General features: G+C 43.5%; 1 protein-coding gene across 3 annotated transcripts; it reads left to right on the plus strand.

Annotated features, from left to right (window-relative positions):
* The first annotated feature begins 751 nt into the window (after positions 1–751).
* Positions 752–18,286, plus strand: katnip (katanin interacting protein). 3 transcript variants are annotated; one of them, XM_074619217.1, is made up of 29 exons: positions 752–864; positions 1,373–1,493; positions 3,136–3,224; positions 3,508–3,683; positions 4,119–4,231; positions 4,329–4,430; positions 4,587–4,727; positions 4,960–5,200; positions 5,448–5,579; positions 5,762–5,913; positions 6,041–6,147; positions 7,185–7,281; positions 7,396–7,605; positions 7,801–7,938; positions 8,984–9,821; positions 10,825–11,592; positions 11,682–11,890; positions 12,104–12,182; positions 12,279–12,456; positions 13,696–13,861; positions 14,075–14,241; positions 14,338–14,402; positions 14,569–14,679; positions 15,188–15,327; positions 15,420–15,521; positions 15,607–15,767; positions 16,119–16,145; positions 16,485–16,576; positions 16,707–17,224. In XM_074619217.1, the coding sequence occupies exons 2-29, from the start codon at positions 1,482–1,484 to the stop codon at positions 16,763–16,765; spliced, it is 4,872 nt and encodes a 1,623-aa protein (XP_074475318.1). In that variant the 5' UTR covers positions 752–864; positions 1,373–1,481; the 3' UTR covers positions 16,766–17,224. The 3 variants fall into 3 exon arrangements, with proteins under 3 accessions (XP_074475318.1, XP_074475320.1, XP_074475319.1); XM_074619218.1 differs by lacking the exon at positions 752–864 and adding an exon at positions 1,078–1,216; XM_074619219.1 differs by lacking the exon at positions 16,119–16,145 and having other exon boundaries at positions 16,707–18,286.
* Positions 18,287–18,528: the final 242 nt, after the last annotated feature.

The following is an 18,528-nucleotide window of genomic DNA, read 5'->3' on the forward strand; positions in this document are numbered from 1 at the left end:
ATAAGAGCCGGCTCCAGTTTTTTTTTTTCTCTTTCTTTAATTAATTCAAGGCAGAATGATATGATGATCTTCTCCGCGCCAAGGGTACTCCATGCACTGACTGTGACTGAATGTTGTGTTAATGATATCCGTGCGACCAATCAGGTAATGACAGACAAGGATCATCATACCATAGCGCGGCGGGCTGCGCAGCGTGCTGACGGTCTACAGATACCGAGTAGGAGGGAGAGGAGGAGAGAAAGAGAGAGGAGTGCGGTGCGCGAATAGCAGACAAGATGAGTGACAGTCGGAAACGAAGCAGCATGTAAAATTATGGTATTCTGGAAATTATAAGGTTTAGTATAATTAAATTGAATAATTTAAGTGATATATGTGCACACATACTAATCATAGGTCAAAACCGCTAAATTTGGCTGAATTATAAAAGCCAGAAGTTGTAAAACGAAGAGCCGTTTGGGAGCCGAGAGAACCGGCTCTTCTTGGTGAGCTGAGTCAAATGATCTGGCTCACTAAAAAGAGCCGGAATTCCCATCACTAAATCTTATGCAATGCTGAATGACAAGTTGCATACCAGTTGTCTTCAGTGCTGCAGATGTGTGTGGTTTTTGTAGCACAGCAGGGTTTTGTGGAGGCTTGTCTGGATGCCTTAGCAGCAGACGCACACACACACACACACACACACACAGAGAGAGAGAGAGGTTGACAGGCTGGTGGGCGTGGTCTCGCTCCAATGACGCTGCTCTCTCCTCATTGGCTGACAGCTACCCTGGTTACCATGCAACACTTCTTCTCACTGGGGCACATGAGGAAAAACACCGTTAATATCAAAGCTAATTGCTAACAAAGTACTGTTTTACAGGGACAGTAAGTAGTTTTCTAATATCTATAAGAACCAGAGTTAAAATATGCATGAAAAAAATTAGAGGAAAAGAGCTGTTTTTTGTGTCAATTAATGTTGACTAGAAACATGCTAACGCTAACTAGCTAGTCAGCCTCTCAGTTTGTTGTTAGCATCAGTGCTAACTAATGCTAACTAGCCACTAGCCACTAGCTAACCTAACAGTTGAGCGTTAACTAGTGAGCCGTGTAATGTCAACACAGACAGAAAAGTGTAGCGTGTTTTAGCTGGTAAATGTCATATACAATCGATATAGTTGGCACACATCTGCACAAATGGGCAGGCTTGCGTAACGTCAATGAGATTTAATAAAGATGGGTAAGGTTTTGGCTTGGAAAATAGATATGTAATATGTTATTTGTTGGGCTGAATCGTCCAACTGGTGGGGCGATATGTTAACTGCATTCAAGGTAATTTAGGTTTCATGTCATTGGTAACCTTGGGGTGCTTCATCTGTGTTTCCTCCCTCTGCAGTGGTAATCAAACACAACCACAGATTTCAGTGATATTTTTGGAGAATCATCGGCTCCTCTCCATCCACAATATGGGATAGGGTTATGTGATCATCTGCAGCCAACACACAATGGATAACGAGGTAAGCACAAATCTGCTCTTGTCAGTTTCACATCATCTTGTCATTTCTTTCCTGCAGCTGTCAGACTCCCAGTGCTCCCAGTAGACCACTTACACACCAAAAAACTGACAATAACCTGATATTTTCAGGTGGAATTTCATTCATTCATTCATTCATTCATTCATTCATTCATTCATTCATTCATTCATTCTCACTGTGCAATGTCATTTTCCACTTGTGCAATTTAGTTAATAGTCTGTTTATTGTCAATACTGTATATACTTCTATTTTTTATACTTCCTCCAATGGTTCATATTTTATTACACTTTGTTTAGCTCTTTTTTTTTTTTTTTTTACTGTGTTAGCTGATGCATGTTGTTTTTTGCACTATCCCCTTTGCTGCTGTACACTGCAAATTTCCCCACTGCGTGACTAATAAAGGAATATCTTATCTTACCTTATCTTATCTTATTTTAATCAACATGAGACAATATCAAGAAGCTTGTCATGTTTTACAGCAGTTGTCTCTGTCACTAACAAGTGCTCTCTATTCTTCCTTCAATTTTCTTTGCTTCTCTTCCTGCTCCTGACATTGACAGATGCTGTAGCCATAGTTGACTTGTAGAAATTAAGTAAGGGCTTTGTGATTTCTTTGCTCGCCTTGCATGATGGTTTTTAAAAAAAATTTAATGGCATGAGCTGTAGGTGACTATGGTGTTATGTAGACAACTGATGTTCCTTCCAAGACACATGTATCTGTCTAATTTACCACTTTCCGAGGGTCAAGGCAGACAGCTGATGTTTTAATGAGGATGATTGAGAAATAAAACAAAATCATATTGTGAGGACTAGATTGCTGTTGGACACTCACTTTGGGAGTTCATCACTCTCAAGTTAAAGGACATTTGTGATGTGACGGTTCACAGGTGACACGTATTGTCAATTCTAGTTTCTTTGAAAGGGCTACGCTTTATATATTATGCAAGGACACATTATTGCAGGCTGTAATAGCTCTTGTTCCAGTCACACTGTAATTGTTGTGCTCACACCTAATGACAACAGTGTAGCACCTCCTTTTTTTAAGTAGAGCATGAATTTGACATGGCAGTGTTGGAGCTACTCCACAGGGATCTTGGCCCATGCTGAGTCAGTGGTTTCAGTGTGTGCATATTTTTCAGCAGTGCCTTTTGCACAGATGGATGCACATGGACTCCCAACAATGTTAAGGTTTGCAACGGTTTTAAAGTGATGATCAGTTCTTATTACTGCAAGAAAATATTCCCAATTTTTCACATTTTGAACCTCAGGACTGGCACTGTCTGTTTAGATCCATCGCTGTATCCTACCATTGTGGTTGAACAGGCACATTTGGCACTACCACATTGCAAGTTACATAAATGTGTTTTGTCTACCTGCCATGTACCGTTATCATCTTGACACTTTGCATGTGCTGCATTTCTGCTTTATTTACTCAAGAAGACTGGAGGAGCAGGATGTTTGCTTACATTTTGTGATGCACAAATTAAAGTGATTGTTGTCCGTGATTGTGAGTACTTGTGCAACAATTAGGTGTATTGTGAGTCTGCTTTCCTCAAATAGCTGATGTAGGCTTTTCTGATCCTGCATCGTGTGTGTGTGTGTACTCATGCTGGTGTTCTTTAAGGAGAGCAAGACGTGCCAAGGAGAGAAGCAAGCCTCCGCTGTGGACGACACTCTGGATGAATATTTAATCGCCCTCCAGCACAAAAACAGGTGAAGTGTGAGCACAGGCTGCTGGGGAGAGACCGATTAGGTTTCACATACACAACTCCTCCATGACTCTCAGTGCTGCCTAATAGGCGCACTGATTGGTTCCTTGCTTTGAGATAAATTAGTGTGTGAAATGTGGGAGAGTGGAGGTCAAAAGAATAGCCTGAAAATGTGTGAAGTTCTCCTGCGAGTCCTGGATCTTGATCTTCTCAAACATGTGATACACTGTTTGCCAGATTTTTACTCTTAATTGTAGAGGTAGTCACCAGTTTTCTTTGCTCCTCAGGATCCTAAAGCGCCTTAAAGTCAAAGAACCCAGGGAGATTGAGTTGGAGCAGCTTGAGCAAGGTTTCTCCATTTATCTTAACGGAGCCAATGCTGAAGCCAATAAGAAGCAGCACAAGTGCTCCAACCACAAGTCTGTCACCTCCACACCTGTTCGGAGGTCTGCACGCACCGCAGGTACTGCATCCTGCTGCTGGACCAAAATAAACCTACAGACACTAAAAGTAACAAAGTCTTATATAAGACCTCATTATTTTTTTACCTCTATATCGTGCAGGGGGAAATACTGTTCTTGAGTCATTTTTACACTGAAATGGAAGGCGCCACCTCATACTCATTGCTCATATTTTTGTTGCTTCTGTCATCTCCAGACCATATGGAGCACGAGTTAATAGCCACCACTCCTCAGCTTGTAGTTTTCATGGTATGATCCCGTGCCCAGTCCCAGTGAATAAATGATAGTGACAGTTGTAGCTGGCAGCCAGTTTTTCGTTCTTCCTCTAATGCGCTGTGTGGACCATCTGCGTATGTGACTGCGTGTTCCTTCTCCTCTGAGGCAATAGTCGGCTGCAAGCTGCTCATGTTCCTTTCTGTGCTGTTACTCATCGGCAGATGTCTGTCGAAGCGCCCACCAGTTAACTGAAGACGGCGGTAATCTGGAGCAGACCCGCGGGAAGAGGAGCCACACCGCCCCAGGAAAGGTCCAGAGGAAACAATGGGTCAAGGTAGAGGCTTTTTAATTATCCTTGATTGTGGTGCATCAAAAATATTTTCCTATGAAAGTACACTAATTAAATATTTCCTCTTTTGTTATGTATGCAGGATTCTGTCAGAATTCGAACAGAAGAAGGAACATTTTTGACGATCTGGCCAGAAAAGCGCTACTCCGAGGATTTTGAGCCCTATAAAAGTGTAGACATGGAGGTAGAGTGAAGACATAACAATGCCTGCTAAGCCTGTGTGTGTGTGGGTGTTTTTTTTTTAGGGGAGGGGCTATGTGTCAGATGCAGCTGTCTGTACTACTTAGCATCTCTCCATCTCTGCCATTTCCCCTTTATCCAATCACCTTGTTTCACGCAGACCTCCAGCTCGCGGTCGCCTCGCTCCCCAAGGGACGCCTGCAAGGCGTCGCGCTCCTTCAGCTCGAGGCACGAGAGCCAAGGAGGCCAAGCAAATCAGGAACACAATGAGAAAGTGCTTCTCAACCTCGAGGAAGTGAAGGTGAGCTGAAGAAGAAATATGCACACTTGTTTTGTTCCATCTTGCCATGGTGGCATGAGATGAAGTGAATCATTTAAATGTTTGTTCATGCTCCTGGGTGTTAATTTATGACTTTTTTTTCCAGTCACAAATCAAGGGAACGCTTAAACTGTCAGCATGCATGCGTGTGCCTTCTCACACTGATGACTGTGTGCATGGATGCATGCATAAACGCTGACCTTTTGTAAACTAGGCTCTGCGCCGGAGCCTGGAGGTTAGCATGCGGCGGAGCAGCCGCGGCTCGGCGGGGGAGGAGTCGGACGAGGAGTGGGTCGAGGAGCAGATCGAGAGGGAGGAGAGCAACGAGAGTCTGGACGAACTGGGGCTGCCCCTCTCGTCCTCCAAGTCCTCCTCCAACCCTCGGCCCAGCGGCGCCCATAGCCGTTTCGACTCGGCGAACCTCATTGTCCTGGACTTTGGACCCTCAACTAAAGGTAGGCTTCAGGATCCACTTTCATATGTAAATCTGCTATTGATTTTTTAGGGTGAGTCTTAATTGCCCAGAGTGGTTCCATCTCATCCTTATCTGCTTCATCAGCACTGATCTGTACACATGGAGAATAGGCAAGTATATTAGCTGCCTGTGCACACTTCAAGTTGTGTTAGCCAGCGCATGGCCCTTTTATGCCTAAAAACTCACAATATATACTCAGTATGAAAATATTCCTTCCAATATTTCAGGTCGTAAGATTGAACGCTCTCTGTCTGCAAAAAGGAAAGAAAACACTGACGCCTTTATACCCACTAAGCCTATGTTGGTGAAGAGCAAAACATTAGATGGGCCACCTTCCAAAGAGAGCTGGGATGGTCAGAGTAAGTGTTTTAACATTATTTTTCTAAATCCATTCATGATTAATAAGCTTTTACATTTTAAGTATAGTATGGCAGATTTCCCATTTTGGGATAAAACTCTGTATACAGGCCCTTTTAAAAATGTTTCTGTAGATGGCATGGTGCGTGATTGTTGTTTAAAAGATGTGTGCTTCTTGCTTTAGGGCCAAGGAGTCGGGTGGAGAGGCCCCTGTCAGCAGCCAGGAAGGCTTCTGTTGAGGAGCGAGACCCGGATGAGATAGCATGCAGGGTGCGCCAGGCCATTCAGAGAGAAAACGACCCCATGCAGAGTCCTGAGCTCTTTAGCCGCAACACGGTCCGCCTGCCCCACACTGTCCCACATTTTAATACACTGATAGTGTTATGGGTTTTGCTTACATGTAAACTCTGCCCCTAAAGCTTATGTATCTCTGACTCTTTTATTCTGCTTCCTCTTTATCCAGGGCAGGGGACACCAGATGATGAATGGCTTAGCGCACCACAACAGCCACGACAAAGATGAGAACAGTGTCACTGTGGCCATGCAGAGAATCACGCTTATGGGCCCCGGGTATGCTCGCAGCATATGGCACCTAGATACACAGATACTGTATATATATATAGATTCTGACTTCTGAGGGATAAAAGGAGACCCAGTAGTTTTGGTACGTCCTTTAGTGTCAGAACAAACGTAATGGTGTTTTATAAAAACGAGGGCTGTCAAAAGTTAACGCAATAATAACACGTTAACGCAAATTTGTTTTAACGCCACTCATTTCTTTAACGCAACTTGCGAATTTTACGATTGTAGCAGACTCAGTTTGAATATACTGGTATCATGTGAAACTACTAACCCTAAGGAATCCATTGGTACCAACCACGTCATACTATCTTGTTGTGAAGGAGGTTAAATAACGCTCAAAACTCACGCCAAATTTTTGTGAGGAAAATCTAGCATGGCCATTTTCAAAGGGGTCCCTTGACCTCTGACCTCAAGATATGTGAATGAAAAAAGGTTCTATAGGTACCCACGAGTCTCCCCTTTACAGACATGCCCACTTTATGATAATCACATGCAGTTTGGAGCAATGCATAGTCAAGTCAGCACACTGACACACTGACAGCTGTTGTTGCCTATTAGGCTTCAGTTTGCCATGTTATGATTTGAGCATATTTTTTATGCTAAATGCAGTACCTGTGATGGTTTCTGGACAATATCTGTCATTATTTTGTGTTGTTAATTGATTTCCAATGATAAATATATACATACATTTGCATAAAGCAAGCATATTTGTCCACTATGATGTTAAGAGTATTAAATACTTGACAAATCTCCCTTTTAAGGTACATTTTGAACATATAAAAAATGTGCGAGTAATTTGCGATTAATCATGCACCATCATGCAATTAATCGTGATTAAATATTTTAATTGATTTACAGCCCTTATAAAAACTAATCCAAACAGAATTGTTTGGCGTGTACACCCTCTGACCTTGAAGAATTATTTATCAGCACCACAGTGCTCAGTTATCGCTCACCATCAATATGAAGGTCAGGCACTATAGACATAGCAACGGAGCTGAGGATGTCATCCGTCTTCTGTTCAGGCAACAACAGAAACTGCTGAAAGCCTTGGAGAACCTTGAAGCAGGACCCAGCTACAACATCCCCCAGAGTGTCAAAACAGACTACAGCAAGCAGCCGGTGAGTCAGTAACACTGTCTCGCAGATCAGAATGAATAATCCCAATACCGCCGGATGTGATAGAGACATAAGTGCACAGAGGCACCTGTTAATGTTTTTGTGTTTTTATTGCAGCAAAGGCTGTCCTCGGCAGAGGTCACCCCGGCATTGTATGTTACCATGGAGATCCTGTCAAACTGGGGGAGCGCTTCACAGGTTGGGTTGACTGAGTTGCAGTTCTTCTGTCTCAGAAACAAGAAGCTGTTTGTGTCTCCTCACAACCTAGACATCAGGAACGTTGACCACCCCGGGAATCTGGGGGCACTTGTCAACGGAAAGGTGGAGGTGAGCCTCTGCAAATGATCTTGCACAACAACAGCACTCTGAAGCTTGAACACCTGAATGGGATACAGTTATCATTTTACACCTGTCTGTTGTGTAAAAGGCCTATTACATGACATTTGTGAATGAATCTCACTATTTACATGGACCAAGTATTTGCTGATTTTTTTTTTGTCTATTTCCTTCTTGGGTTGACAGACCACCAAAGAGCGTCACATGTGGACGTGTCCGTTCCACGGCCCCATCCAGCTCTACTTCATCATCAGGAACACGGAGCGCTCCCCAAACTTCGGATTATCTTGCATCAAAATCTGGAACTACAACAGAAGCCTCAATGTATGTGCTTTTTGTTTGTTAGATAACATTTGTTCAACCCAAGTGCAATCTGTTCCACACATCTTTTTTATTTTATTTATCCCTGTCTCCAGTTCAGAGATTAATCATTTCACTGTCTGTAGACCTAGAGCGCATAAATCCAACATACTCGTGTGTTGTCACTATAATACGGGCATCTGTATTGGCGTGGTTCCATCAGGGGAGTGGTTCTCTTTTAGCATTGGCTGGCTGAGCTGCCAGTCAGACTGTCCAAATGTGGAACAGTGAGAGATTAGCCCCAGAGGATTAGTGTTAGGGGAAACGTGGGCTTCTGCCTCTCAACCTCACTGCTGTTCATAGAGGGGTACAAACACCCCATCGTATCTATTTCAATGTTACTGCAGCTACCTAGAGTTACTTGATGTCTTGAAGCTGGAAGGTAAGGAGCTGTTGGCGGTTAACCTGGGTTTATAGTAGTTTCCTGTCTAGAGGATTGAGCAGATTTGGGTTGGGCTTTAGCCATTTCTTCATGGCAGCCATGACTTTGTATCTGTGAGAGCGCTAATTACTTTGTGCTCGGAGAGCTCTTACTCTGCATTCATCGGTAAATGAATCAATTGTGAATGTATGAAATTTCCCCAAGTGCTATACTTTTGGGGATTTCATGCTTTTGTGTTGCTTTGCTTGAATTACAATCATTAAGTACTCAAAATATGACATAATATGAAATGCTAAATATTTTCCTGTAATACAATTTAACCCCAAATCCTTTCCTTTTGATTCATTTGCATTTAATATCTGCACTTATATATGTAAAATATATTTAGATGTCAGATGTCAAAATCTTAAAGAAACAGTGTGTAGCATTTAGGGGGATCTATTGTCAGAAATGGAATAATGTAAGTTTCAGTTGGTTGCAATCTGCAACGTCCCCGCTAGATGCCCCCAATTCTACACACTGCACCTTTAAATAATTGGGCCTTTTGTAGCACAACTGGGTGCCAAAAGTCAAATGGTGTGTTGAACCTGTATATTCAGGTACATTTAAGTTCTTTTTCTTTTTCAGGATCTTGACATTGGTGCACGGCAGATAAAGCTGTACCTTAACAGCACATTGGTGTTTGAAGGTGAGCTGGAGAAGGGCTGCTGCACCACAGTGGACCTCCAGGACTTCCAGGTTCCAGACTCCGTGTTTTCCAGCCCTGTGTCTTCAGGACACAATCTACGGGGGGCCAGCCCCCAGCGCCATGAGGACAGGACGGACGGGGAGGGCAGCAGCACCCAGCACCACCACCACTTTTGGAATCCGCAGCCATCAGACGCAGGCCAGGCTATGATAGACATGCAGGAGAAACCACATACACTGCTACCACCCATCACTCCTTCACCAGTGGGGGTTTCATCTATCGCTCGTCACTCCTCCACAGAAAGAAACTCTTTTGACCTGTCTGCCTCGGAGGAGCCCCTCTCTCTCAGGCAGCAAGTGGAGCAGCCTGCACCCATGGAGCAGACGGTCACCACCCAGCCGTCTTCCTCGCGGGTGGCCCCCCAGTGGCTGCAGCCCCTGAACAGAGGAGCTCCGGAGGGCTGCGAGGCCAGCAGGGAGAGGCCCCGATGGCTGGTGCCTCAGCACTCTGCAGAGCCCAAATCTCCGTCAGCCTCATCCTCCTCAATGCTCCCGGAGCTGCCGTGTAACCCGGGCCGAGTGTGTAGGGGGGTGGAGAGGACAGCGAACGGGGGTCAGTGGAAGGCCGACTCTTTGGACCTGAGCAGGGACCTGCTGGAGGAGCTCGCGGAGCAAAAGTCTGACAGGCCCATCAGCGGACGCAGGAGCTCATTTCGAAACACTGCATCCAGGCAGACAGAGGAGCAGCACCTCAGAGCTACTGCACTGTCAAACACAGGTAGCAATGTTTAAAGTTATCATTCTTAAACACAAAGGGACACCTTTATATGTGATTATTTCATCAATTTTGTGCTGTATTTAACCTTTTATTAACCAATCAGGCTACTCACAAGCTATCACACCTCTGCATCCAATGTTATAATCTCTTGAAATGATAACACATGCATTATTAAACTCTATTAGTAACTTCCAAACATGGAATCAGAAGACTAATCAAACATTATGTCGGGATTCTTCACCTAAATAAACATTAGCTAAAGGCTTTGCAATGTAGGGGTACTATCTTGTTCATTTGGCCTCATACATCTCATCACTGGCTCCCTATTTGAAGTGTTGCTCCCTAATAGTCATTTGTAGATGTTCATTTGTTTGTTTTGAGACAGTTATCACGAGAGTGAGGGTGCAGCACTATGATGCCTGTCATTGGAATGGTTGAATAATGAAAGGGCTACTACTCATATAGTTTAGTTACTGAGCAGCCAGGCGTATTGTTCTGGCCTTTGTGCTGTGTAATGATTGTCATTCTTCCTGCTGCCTATTTTACTTTTGTCATCTTGTAATTCTCTAACTGATCAAAAATGTCCTCAATAGAATTTGAAGAAAACTGTCATATGTCGTACAGATATCTTTCTGAATTTAAATAAGATTATGGAAAGGGGCAGATTGTTGTGTTACAACGCTGACTTTCTCTTCCATTATAATCCCACAATCTTCCAGGCTACAAATAAATAAACTAATTGATTTAAGGGCCATTTGTAGGCTTACGCAAGTACTCACACTTTCCAGTGTACATCCCAGTTATATCTTTCTCTTGCCTGTGAACACATTATAAAACAAGGGTACTGTTAAATATATTTGAAATGGGCTCATTTATTAAATTTAGAGATCAGATGTTTAGTGCATGACATGTTTGATGATAAATCTAAAGGTGGTCATAAAAGCATCATCTTATTTCCTGTGGCTTGTTAGTAATTAATATGCCATTTGTGTGTATTCTCCAGAGGAGCCGATGTCGTTGGTGAATGCTAGCAGGAGGCAGTGCACCTCTCTGGCCCAGCTGCACAGCCAACAAGATAACACCCTCATGGAGTCCTGGGACTCTCTCACTAAGTTCAACCAATGCCAGCGTGGACGAATCTCCAACATGGGCTTCGAAGGTGACATCTTTGATGAGTTCCTCCAGCGCCAGGGCCGTGGTCCACCCACAGTCCCGGTCAACCCCTCCACAGCACCCAGGAGCCCCCATTCCTCCTTCGCCGCTCAGGGCCCACAGTGTGAAGGCCCTGATGAAGATCCATCCATGGAGCGAGAGGACGAGTTTGAAATCCCCGTGCTGCCGCAGGGCCAACGGCTGGTCATCGACATCCTGTCCACCTGGGGCGATCGCCACTACGTGGGCCTCAACGGCCTCGAGGTGTTCAGTTCCAGTGGAGAGCCCCTACGACCTGCTCAAATCCAAGCCGACCCTCCAGACATCAACATTCTCCCTGTGTACGGCAAAGATCCACGCGTAGTCACTAACTTGATCGATGGCGTCAATCGTACCCAGGATGACATGCACCTTTGGCTCGCGCCGTTCACCCCTGGTCGTAGCCACACCATCTTCCTGGACTTCGGAGCTCCCTGCCATGTAGCCATGATCCGTGTGTGGAACTACAACAAGTCACGCATTCACTCCTTCCGAGGGGTGAAGGAAGTGGAGATGCAGCTTGATGGAAGGTGCATCTTCAGGGGCGAGATCGCCAAGGCCTCTGGGACTCTGTCTGGAGGTACCTGAACACAACAGCCTCACAACGTTGTAATGCTCCTTTGTGTGTTACTTTCGATTTCCTTTTTTCTCACTCTGCTGTCACTTCAGAATTGGACCAATTTGGTGACACTATCCTGTTCACCACCGATGATGAGATCCTGGAGGCTATGTCTCATTACGATGAAACCTTCCTCAGCGAAGGTGAGGGACCCGAGGGCCTCGTTGCCGAGGAGGAGCTGCAGAGACCACGCACCGCTGATGGAGAGGGAGAGGAAAGACCCTTCACACAGGCCGGCTTCCGAGAGGAAGACCTCAAAGTAAGTACAGGCCTCATCAGCAGTGGGTACCGGTTTTCATAGAAGTGTTTTAGCCTCATGATATTCGCATTCCATGTGAAAGTATTCACAAAAACAACAGTTAAGAAAATAGATATTGCCGTACGAATTAATCGCACAAGAAAAAAAAAACGCTCCCTGTGCGTTAAGGCCTTTACGCAATTATAGTTTTAATGTGTTCCCATGTTGTCGTAGTTGAAACTCCACCTCAACCCCACCGTGAGCCAGACTGAGGAGAACATGGAGCATATTCCTGGGATGTACACCGGAAAGTGTGAGTAGTTGATCAGCATCCTGTCAACGTCGCATGATCGGTTCTCTGTTTGTTGTTTGGATACTTGCAACAACGGTCTCTCTCCTCCACCCCCAGGCCTTAGACTAGAGCTGGTGTTGACTTGGGGGGACTCCCACTACATGGGCCTGACAGGATTGGAGGTGGTGGGGAAGGATGGAGAGAGTTTACCTTTAGACCTCAGCATGATGGCTGCCTCACCCAGAGACCTCAACGACCTGCCTGATTATGAAGACGACTTTCGCACGCCGGATAAGTACGGCTGACACTTTATGCTGAGAATGTTGAATACACTGACATTTGACACTTTTTTCATTTACAGTAGATGTAATTGAATATAGTGTTGTCACGATACCAAAATTATGACTTCGATACGATACCCTGCCCAAATATCTCGATACCAATACAGAAATGGTACCACGACAAAAATCTAAAACATCAGGAAAAGTAATGGAATAATAGATGACAGAACATGGAACTTCATTTTTTTAGTAGTAGATAGTTAATTTTATGTTTGCATTTATATTAGATAATGCAAACATATACACATATATAAACATTTCTTTTCTAAAATGGAACAACTGTAATTTCCCCCCAGGGATCAATGAAGTATTCCTGATTCTGACATCACTTATTAAAGTGTTTAATAAGGCTTTTTTTGTAAAACAGCGCCCCCGCCGACGCATTAGTGACATTCATATCAGTTAAGGCGGAGAGTGGTACTGCAGCACGGGAGACGCTTCCCGAATAAAAACCCACAAAAGGATAATAAATTCAGACGAAGTTCTGTGAAAAGTTGATGAGAAGAAAGCCGCTAAAATCAGGAAGACATCTCAGTAACTGTAGAAAGCGCTGTGTTGTGTCAAAGTTGTGAGAAGAGAGAGAAGAGTCACTCCAGCCGGACTGCTTTTCCTCTCTGTCTCTTCACGTTACAGAGACACACGGTAAAATTATACTTTAATTATGTGTTTATGTGATTATGTGTTTGCCGAATTACAGGAAATGCTTGGACAAATTCAGGAAAGATGGTGAATCTAATTTTAGCGGTACATTTGATTGGTAATTAGATTGGTAATTGGTTATTTTCCTTGTTTTTTTAATGGGAGTTCTGCTGATACAGAAACCAGCTCAGAGCGTTGCTGTGCAGTCGGCGAGAGATTCATGACCTGCTTTAATCTTCTTCTCAGCTTCACTTATTGACTCCATCCTTCTGGTTATCACTACAGTTTCACTTACCGTTTTTAATGGCAGCATATTGTAAACCTGTCTAGTATCGGTATACCGTGCAATACTAGTAGAATAACTTTAATTTCTGAGAATGGTCTTTCTCATTCTTACCTGTTTCCTCACTTTACTTTCTTCGACATCATATGTCACGCTCGTACACGCTTACCTCCCCTACCCTGCTCTCAAGAAAAATCTAGCATCCACATTTAGATCAGATCATTACTCTGTCTGGTGCAGTCTTCAGTGTCTGTTTGTTTTCATTACCCAGGCTTATAGATGGCCACAACATTACCACTGATGACCAGCACATGTGGCTGATCCCTTTCTCCTATGGAGAGCCGCACACCCTGAACATGACGTTCAACAAGACCCAGACCGTCGCTGGACTCCGTATCTGGAACTACAACAAGTCCCCTGAGGACTCTTACAGAGGGGTGAGACACTTTTCTGTCAGGCTCTCAAACAGTATTTGCTATGAAGCAAGCAGTTGTTACAAAAGACCAATGCAAGTTTTCGTAGTGAACTGTATTATATCAAACAATATTATACTGTGTACACAATAAACTGAAATAAACTAAATATGATAAGAAAGGTTCTATGCAGGTGACTTTAACATACATTCAAAAATGTCCACATCTTTGTTTCAGGTGAAGGTGATCCATGTGTTCATGGATGATGTTGCCATCTCCCCAACGGACGGATTCCTGATCAGGAAAGGACCAGGCAACTGTCACTTTGACTTTGCTCAGGAGATCCTCTTCGTCGACTTCCTCCAGACGCCCACCGACAACAAGAGTGTGGAGGACTACCACAAGTAGGAGCCATGAGTTTGATTTGCATGTACGGCTATTTCATGAGAACGTTTGAAAACGGCATTTCCTAATTTATAATGTTGTCGTCTCTAATCCAGAGGAAGCTCTAAGAAACCAGAACAGGCTAGCATGGACTATGAAGCTCCCATCATGCCTTGCGGATGTATCCTGACATGATTTAGACTCATTATCGATTAATCCGCAGATTACTGTTTTTAATTCACTGATTAATTGTTTGGTCTGTAACAGATGTGGTTGATACTTTGATACTCTATATGCAGCCATGTTTTGTGTTTCATGTAGTATATTCCTTGACCTTCACCCATCAGTCATCTTTCAGCTGCAGCTGTTAACAACCTGGGGAGACCCGTACTACATCGGCCTCAATGGCCTTGAATTTTATGACCAGAACCACGAGAAGATCAGTCTCAGTGACAACAGTATCCTTTTTTTGTATGCGTTTACATCCACCTTCATGCATCCATCTTCACAAACCTGAGCTCTCTTCACCATCTAGAATATATCTATATAATCTTTCAACCTTTGTGCGGGTTGTGAATATTAAAACCGACCTTGATGCCATGAGATTTTTGTGTGTTCTGATGTCAGAGATACTAAAATCAGAGGTTGCAATGTAACTAATTAATTCTTGGAATAGCAAAGATAATTACAACACAGTTTGCATCATATATCTATGAGAGATATTTCTTTACTCCAGACAATGTGGGACGGAAAAGGATACCTACAGTAGAGGAAGGACACACATTAAAGATGTAGCTATTTTTAAAAGGCCACAACTGCCACACGATGAGTACATTTTTGATTAGATTCAGAGAGAGGACGCATACAGTGAACGACTGATTTAGGCGGTTATTTAGTAAAGTAGCTGTTAAAGGAGCATTAATGGGGTATAATTGTGTGTCTGTTCCTCAACATAATGTCCACCAGACATCGCTGCTTTTCCAGACAGCGTGAACGTACTGGACAATGTGAGCGGTGATGTGAGGACTCCAGATAAATTAATAGATGGAGTCAACAGCACCCACGATGGAAGATACATGTGGTTAGCCCCGGTGCTCCCTGGACTGGTGAGGCTTTGACAGAGAGAGAGAATGCGTTCAGTGAATTAGCAAACTCCAGAGGAGAGTTTTCCAGTATATATTTTATTGTTTCCACACAGGTGAACCGCGTGTACGTGATCTTCGATCAGCCGGTGACGGTGTCCATGATCAAACTGTGGAACTACTCAAAGACACCACATAGGGGAGTAAAGGAGTTCGGGGTAAGCCTCTCAGAATCACTTCTTTTGTTGTTTTTTTTACATTTGGACCTCAAGCAGCAATCTGTATGTCTTTCTTTGTGCACAGCTGCTGGTGGACGACCTCCTGGTGTATAACGGCATCTTGGACAGCGTAAGCCATGTGGCACGAGGCATTCTGCCCACCTGTGATCCAGTGGTGCCCTACCACACCATCCTGTTCACAGACAACGCCTACATCGCACACCGTGAGAGGAACACCGTCATCAGGTACCCTGGATTTTTAGCATGTAGATGTATCATTAACTAACATGGTTTCATGGCTGATTGGTTGTACAACGCCTTTTACAGAAAAATCCAGATCGCTGGTCAGCCCCGGCACCTTTTCCAAACTGCCGCATTCATGTTGCTTTTCAGTATTGTTCTAAATTGTATACCTAAAATCAGGCTTCGTCCAGCAGTTTGCACATTTGATGTAAAACGCCAAATGATCTTAAACAGATGACTTATTACTGTGAATTAATTCAAGGCCATTTGATATACAATTCAAAGTCTAGAGCAAACAAACTAATGGATTGACAAAGGTTAGATTCAACCAAGATGTGCTCTTCTCCACTCCAGCCCCCGTGGCAGCAGACACCACCCACAGTGAGTAACAGAGCCCATGAAAGCCCCGTGTCAGCACCTCCCTGTGGTCAATCCCTGTAATGAAGATTCCTCCAGTGCCCTCAATTATCCCCCAGACATCCCACACACCCTCCTCCTTTACCACGCGCTTGACTTGTGATGCCCCCAGTCCCCCCCATCCCCCCTCCTCTCTCTCTCCTTCGTTACCTCTCTAGATCCATCTTTGGTCTCAAGGCCTGGACCTGCTGGGCTTCAAGCTTTGTTATCAGTCAGCCCTCCATATTGTGTTGTTCCAGTTTTTCCAACAGGCGCAACAAAATTCGCTTACGCGTGTCTTCATTTTTTCCCGCTGTGTTGCAGTAATTACGTGGAGGACCAGGATGTGAAGATGACCAATGAGAATCAGATAGTCCATCACAACAAGAAGAAGAAGAAGCAGACGGCAGATCCAGGTGAGTCGGGGGGAAACAACTGGACTTGTGAAGTGCTTTTTTTTAATCACACCAGTTTGAAATCAGTAAAATAACAGTTGAATTTGAATGTATTAATTCGTCACTAAAAATTTGTTCTGCCTCCACGCAGCTCTTCGGCCTAATACCTGCATGACTGATGGTGGGAAACATGGAAAGAGGAGGTACTAACAGACAGACGTGGATTCTCAAACAAAGAGATCAGAACTGAAAGAGAGGAACTATGGCTGACTTTTTTTAAAGCCCACTTTTTGGTGGGTGACTTTTGAAAAAGCAGTTTGTAACACACTGAAGAGAACACAGCTTGCACAGATAACAATGGGTTTGCACACACACACATACACACGCACGCACGCACACACACACACAGGATTCCACTTTATGGTTGGATCACTCCCTCCTCCCCACCCAGACACAAGTTATCCTGAACACGTACTGTACGGTTGCCCCAGATGTCCCTCCCACAGTGCCAGGATAAACCTGTGAGGCTGCATTTTTTTATCAGCCCTATTATTGTGCCTAGTACTCAACACTATATCTGTGGCTGCTACTTGTGACTTTCTGTGCTGCATATTTAAATGCTGCTTGTGGCGTGTAAATACTTTAAAAAAAAAAAAAGAAAAGAAAAAAGCTTCAAGGCCACAAGAATACACTCTCACATCAGGATGTGGCCAACGCTACAGTTATTAATGAATTGGATCCACTGATGAGTCTAGACGACCAGCTCTTTGCCTAATGGGTACGAGATCTGACTTAACACTCCCGCCAGTACACCAACCAATCGTAACGCTATGCAGACACTGATTTATATCTAGTCGTGATTTATATCTAATATATTTCAAAGCCTAATGGTTTTACTTGGGGAAGTGCTTCCAGAGAGCTTTTCACCTTTTTGAAAAAGATTTATATCGAAGGCTAAAGTGGTTACACTTTGTAGTTGAAAGTACAATTTTTGTACATTTCAGCTCGAAGCTTCAGACTCCACTTGAATCTTCGATACGTATTTGGCCTCGCAAAATTCGGTCAGTGTATTTTATCTGCGGTTAGCATCAGGTAGAAAAGAAAAACTTGTTTGCAATCCAAGTGACCTTTATCGAAGTTGCTATATAAGGTAGATTTTATGGAGGCAAACACTTCATGAGCCAATACAGCTGTTTTAGTAATTTGGTTGGAAATAGAAAAAATAATCTACATTTAGATTTTGAGTAGATTCAGTAACAGGCAACTTCTAATATGCAAATACTATAACCTTACCTCAAATTGAGACAAATGATCTTTAAAAAGGGATTTATCTGCTTCTACCTTCACTATAATACTTAGTAGTCGGTGTTGTACTATTCATTCATTCAATATTTACCGTACTAACTTGTTGCATGGTGGGAAATTAGCTGTTATCATCTTAAACTGTTAGATACTTTTGTTTGGAGGAGTTTTTACTGCTTCATCGAGCCTCGATATAAACCATTTCATACTCCTTACTCATGATGGGAGTACATGTATATGAAATTATGTATTTAATTTGCTCAACAGCAACAATGGTCATTATTCTGTATCTCGGTCCTGCTCTGTCGGGTGGTGGCTATTATTGTATGTGTGACATTTTTGACAATATTTAATTATTTTTCTAATCTTGATTAAATATGTATATTTGATGTAGGTTTATTTGAAATGAATAAAATATAAAAATATATATATATATATGTTCCATCAGTTTTCTAAAATATATCGTGTCCTGACTTGACCCCACGCTCTTCTGAATAAAAGGGACAGTGTGTAGGATTTGGCAGCAACTAGTGGTGTGGTTGCAGATTGCAACCAAGTACCCCACTGCTCACTCCTCTCTTTCCAAGTCTGCGGAAACGTGAGCTGCCAAGTAAAAAAACACGGTAACACCGTTCGCCTTGATCAGAGGCCATCCTTACCATAATAACACT

This window comes from Sebastes fasciatus, chromosome 20 (assembly GCF_043250625.1).
Source record: "Sebastes fasciatus isolate fSebFas1 chromosome 20, fSebFas1.pri, whole genome shotgun sequence".
Classification (NCBI taxonomy): Eukaryota; Metazoa; Chordata; class Actinopteri; order Perciformes; family Sebastidae; genus Sebastes; species Sebastes fasciatus.

Bases quoted from the DNA above. Each gene is read 5' to 3' on its own strand.
- katnip (XM_074619217.1), top strand. The intron at 5,201-5,447 runs GTAGGCTTCAGG...CCAATATTTCAG, and splicing joins CTTTGGACCCTCAACTAAAG to GTCGTAAGATTGAACGCTCT. The intron at 11,891-12,103 runs GTAAGTACAGGC...ATGTTGTCGTAG, and splicing joins TCCGAGAGGAAGACCTCAAA to TTGAAACTCCACCTCAACCC.